Source organism: Podarcis melisellensis, assembly GCF_964234715.1.
Source record: "Podarcis melisellensis genome assembly, chromosome: W".
Lineage (NCBI taxonomy): Eukaryota > Metazoa > Chordata > Lepidosauria > Squamata > Lacertidae > Podarcis > Podarcis melisellensis.
In genome coordinates, this window is record NC_138535.1 from 5,208,969 (window position 1) to 5,213,968 (window position 5,000).

The 5,000-nt window shown below is 61.5% G+C and overlaps 1 protein-coding gene across 1 annotated transcript in view; it reads left to right on the top strand.

The window, feature by feature from the left end:
* LOC309361257 (spectrin alpha chain, non-erythrocytic 1-like) overlaps nucleotides 1-5,000 on the top strand; it is a 199,058-nt gene that overhangs the window by 80,719 nt on the left and 113,339 nt on the right. The window contains exon 23 of the mRNA XM_081896165.1: nucleotides 2,468-2,666. Within this exon, the coding sequence (XP_081752291.1) occupies nucleotides 2,468-2,666 (199 nt within the window). The remainder of the gene's footprint in view (nucleotides 1-2,467; nucleotides 2,667-5,000) is intronic.

Sequence of the window (5,000 nt, forward strand, 5' to 3'; positions counted from 1 at the left end):
TTATTATTATTATTATTATTATTATTATTATTATTATTATTATTATTATAGTAGGACCCCTTTTGTTCCACCTGCCCCCCATGTATAGATGTGTGTGTGTCTCTCCCCCCTCTGCCCCCATTTATGGCTCTCTCCCCCCCTCTGCCCCCCATTTATGGGTCTCTGCCCCCATTTATGGGTCTCTCCCCTCCCTCTGCCCCCCTTATGGGTCTTTCCCCTCCCTCTCCCCCCATTTATGGGTCTCTCCCCCCTCTGCCCCCCATTTATGGGTCTCTCCTTCCTCTGCCCCCCATTTATGGGTCTCTCCCCCCCTCTACCCCATTTATCGGTCTCTCCCCCCCTCTGCCCCCCATTTATGGGTCTTTCCCCCTCCCTCTGCCCCCATTTATGGGTCTCTGCTCCCATTTATGGGTCTCTCCCCCCTCTGCCCCCCATTTATGGGCCTTTCCCCTCCCTCTGCCCCCCATTTATGGGTCTCTGCCCCCCATTTATGGGTCTTTCCCCTCCCTCTCCCCCCATTTATGGGTCTCTCCTCCCTCTGCCCCCATTTACGGCTCTCTGCCCCCCTCTGCCCCCCATTTATGGCTCTCTCCCCCCCTCTGCCCCCCACGTATGGGTCTTCTCTCCCCCCTCTGCCCCCCATTTATGGCTCTCTCTCCTCTGTCCCCCATTTATGGGTCTTTCCCCTCCCTCTGCCCCCCATTTATGGGTCTCTGCCCCCCATTTATGGGTCTCTGCTCCCATTTATGGGTCTCTCCCCCCTCTGCCCCCCATTTATGGGTTTCTCCCCCTTCTGCCCCCCACTTATGGGTCTTCTCTCCCCCCCCTCTGCCCCCCAGGTACGCCTCCCTCCTGGAACTGGGCGAGAAGCGGAAGTCCATGCTGGGTCTCTGCTCCCATTTATGGGTCTCTCCCCTCCCTCTGCCCCCCATTTATGGGTCTCTGCTCCCATTTATGGGTCTCGCCCCCCTCTGCCCCCATTTATGGGTCTCTCCCCCCCTCTGCCCCCCATTTATGGGTCTCTCCCCCCTTCTACCCCCCATTTATGGGTCTCTCCTCCCTCTGCCCCCTATTTATGGGTCTCTCCCCTTCCTCTGTCCCCCATTTATGGGTCTTTCCCCTCCCTCTGCCCCCCATTTATGGGTCTCTGCCCCCATTTATGGGTCTCTCCCCTCCCTGTGCCCCCCACTTATGGGTCTTCTCTGCCCCCCAGGTACGCCTCCCTCCTGGAGCTGGGCGAGAAGCGGAAGTCCATGCTGGGTCTCTGCTCCCATTTATGGGTCTCTCCCCCCTCTGCCCCCCATTTATGGGTCTCTCCTCCCTCTGCCCCCCATTTATGGCTCTCTGCCCCCCTCTGCCCCCCATTTATGGCTCTCTGCCCCCCTTTATGGCTCTCTCCCCCCTTCTACCCCCCATTTATGGGTCTCTCCTCCCTCTGCCCCCTATTTATGGGTCTCTCCCCTTCCTCTGCCCCCCATTTATGGGTCTTTCCCCTCTCTCTGCCCCCCACTTATGGGTCCTCTCTCCCCCCTGCCCCCCATTTATGGGTCTCTGCCCCCCATTTATGGGTCTCTGCCCCCATTTATGGGTCTCTGCCCCCATTTATGGGTCTCTCCCCTCCCTGTGCCCCCCACTTATGGGTCTTCTCTGCCCCCCAGGTACGCCTCCCTCCTGGAGCTGGGCGAGAAGCGGAAGTCCATGCTGGGTCTCTGCTCCCATTTATAGGACTCTCCCCCCTCTGCCCCCCATTTATGGGTCTCTCCTCCCTCTGCCCCCCATTTATGGGTCTTTCCCCCTCCCTCTGCCCCCCATTTATGGGTCTCTGCCCCCCATTTATGGGTCTTTCCCCCTTCTACCCCCCATTTATGGGTCTCTCCTCCCTCTGCCCCCTATTTATGGGTCTCTCCTCCCTCTGCCCCCCATTTATGGGTCTCTCCCCCTTCTGCCCCCCATTTACGGGTCTTCTCTCCCCCCCTCTGCCCCCCACTTATGGGTCTTTCCCCTCCCTCTGCCCATTTATGGCTCTCTCCTCCCTCTGCCCCCCATTTATGGGTCTCTCCCCCCTCTGCCCCCCACTTATGGGTCTCCTCTCCCCCCCTCTGCCCCCCAGGTACGCCTCCCTCCTGGAACTGGGCGAGAAGCGGAAGTCCATGCTGGGTCTCTGCTCCCATTTATGGGTCTTTCCCTCCCTCTGCCCCCCATTTATGGGTCTCTGCCCCCCATTTATGGGTCTCTGCTCCCATTTATGGGTCTCTGCCCCCCATTTATGGGTCTCTCCCCCCTTCTGCCCCCCACTTATGGGTCTCCTCTCCCCCCCTCTGCCCCCCAGGTACGCCTCCCTCCTGGAGCTGGGCGAGAAGCGGAAGTCCATGCTGGGTCTCTGCTCCCATTTATGGGTCTCTGCCCCCCATTTATGGGTCTTTCCCCTCCCTCTGCCCCCCACTTATGGGTCTCCTCTGCCCCCCAGGTACGCCTCCCTCCTGGAGCTGGGCGAGAAGCGGAAGTCCATGCTGGAGAAGAGCTGCAAGAAGTTCACCCTCTTCCGGGAAGCCAACGAATTGCAGCAGTGGATCCACGAGAAGGAGGCGGCCCTGACCAATGAGGAGGTCGGGGCGGATCTGGAGCAGGTGGAGGTGCTCCAGAAGAAGTTTGACGACTTCCAGAAGGTGGGTTTGGGCGCCGGCTCGAGTGGATCCCGGAGATCTAGTGGATCCCGGAAGGTTCTGGACTTTCCCCGTTTGCTCCTGAATCGTGTCTGGGGGGCCGGAGTGGGTCCCTGTTTCCCCGTTGGCTCCCGGATCGTGTCTGGGGGGCCGGAGTGGGTCCCTGTTTCCCCGTTGGCTCCCGGATCATGTCTGGGGGCCAGAGTGGGTCCCTGTTTCCCTGTTGGCTCCCGGATCATGTCTGGGGGCCAGAGTGGGTCCCCGTTTCCCCGTTGGCTCTTGGATCGTGTGCGGAGATCAGGTGGATCCCGGAAGGATCTGGACTGGGGGGCCGGGAGGGTCTGAAGGGCCGTGGATCCCGGAAGGACCTGGACAGGGGGCCAGGAGGGTCCCCGCTTCCCCATTGGCTCCTAGAGATCTGGAGGATCCTGGAAGGATACGGACTGGGGGGTAGGGAGGGTCCCTGTTTCCCCGTTGGCTCCCGGATCGTGTGCGGAGATCAGGTGGATCCAGGAAGGATCCGGATTGGGGAGCCGGAGCAGGTGCCTGTTTCCCCGTTGACTCCCGGATCGGGTCCAAATTGCTGGGGGATCCCGGAAGGATCTGGACAGGGGGCCAGGAGGGTCCCTGTTTCCCCGTTGGCTCCTGGAGATCCGGCGGATTCTGAAAAGGATCCGGACTGGGGGGCTGGAGCGGATCCTCATTTCTCCACTGGCTCGGAAGGATCTGGACTGGGGCATCGGGAGGGTCCCTGTTTTCCCGTTGACTCCCGGACCGTGCCCGAAGGGATGGTGGATCCCTGAAGGATCCAGACTGGGGGCCAGGCCGGGAGGGTCCCCGTTTCCCCATTGGCTCCCGGAGATCCGGAGGATCCTGGAAGGATCCGGACTGGGGAGCCAGGAGGGTCCCTGTTTCCCCGTTGGCTCCCGGATCGTGTTGAAAGAAAAGAGCTGGGGGATCCCGGAAGGATCTGGACAGGCAACTGGGAGAGTCCCAGTTTCCCCGTTGGCTCCCGGATCGTGTCCGAAGGGCCGGTGGATCCTAGAAGGATCTGGACGGGGAGCCAGAGCGTTGGCTCCCGGATCCTGTCCAAAGGGCCGGTGGATTCTGGAAGGATGCAGACTGGGGGGCTTCCCGATCATGTCTGAAGAGCTGGGGGACCCTGGAAGGATCTGGACTGGGGGGCTCCCGGATCATGTCCAACGATCCAGCGGATCCCAGAAGGATCTGGACGGGGAGCCAGAGTGGGTCCCCGTTGGCTCCCGGATCGTGTCCGAAGGGCCGGTGGATCTCGGAAGGATCTGGACTGGGGGCCGGAAGGATCCCTGTTTCCCCGTTGGCTTCCGGATCGTGTCCGAAGGGCCGGTGGATCCTAGAAGGATCTGGATGGGGAGCCAGAGCATTGGTTCCCGGATCCTGTCCAAAGGGCCGGTGGATTCCGGGAGGATCCAAACTGGGGGGCTCCCAGATCATGTCTGAAGAGCTGGGGGACCCTGGAGGGATCTGGACTGGGGGGCTCCCAGACCGTGTCCAACGATCTAGCGGATCCCAGAAGGATCTGGACGGGGAGCCAGAGCAAGTCCCCATTGGCTCCCGGATCGTGTCTGAAGGGCCGGTGGATCCGAGAAGGATCTGGACAGGGAGCCAGAGCGTTGGTTCCCGGATCCTGTCCAAAGGGCCGGTGGATTCCGGAAGGATCCCGACTGGGGGGCTCCCGGATCATGTCCAACAATCCAGCGGATCCCAAAAGGATCTGGACGGGGAGCCAGAGTGGGTCCCCGTTGGCTCCCAGATCGTGTCCGAAGGGCCGGTGGATCCTAGAAGGATCTGGACGGGGAGCCAGAGCGTTGGTTCCCGGATCCTGTCCAAAGGGCCGGTGGATTCCGGAAGGATCCATACTAGGGGGCCGGAAGGGTCCCCCTTTCCCCGCTGGCTCCCGGATCATGTCCAAAGGGCCAGTGGAGGATCCCTGTTTCCCCGTTGGCTCCCGGATCCTGTCCGAAGGGCCAGTGGATCCTGGAAGGATCCCGACTGGGGGGACTCCCAGATCATGTCTGAAGAGCTGGGGGACCCTGGAAGGATCTGGACTGGGGGGCTCCCAGACCGTGTCCAACGATCCAGCGGATCCCAGAAGGATCTGGACGGGGAGCCAGAGCGGGTCCCCGTTGGCTCCTGGATCGTGTCCGAAGGGCCTGTGGATCCCGGAAGGATCCGGACTGGGGGGCCAGAAGGGTCCCCCTTTCCCTGTTGGCTCCCGGATCCTGTCCGAAGGGCCGGTGGATCCGAGAAGGATCTGGACAGGGAGCCAGAGCATTGTGGATTCCGGTGGATCCCGGA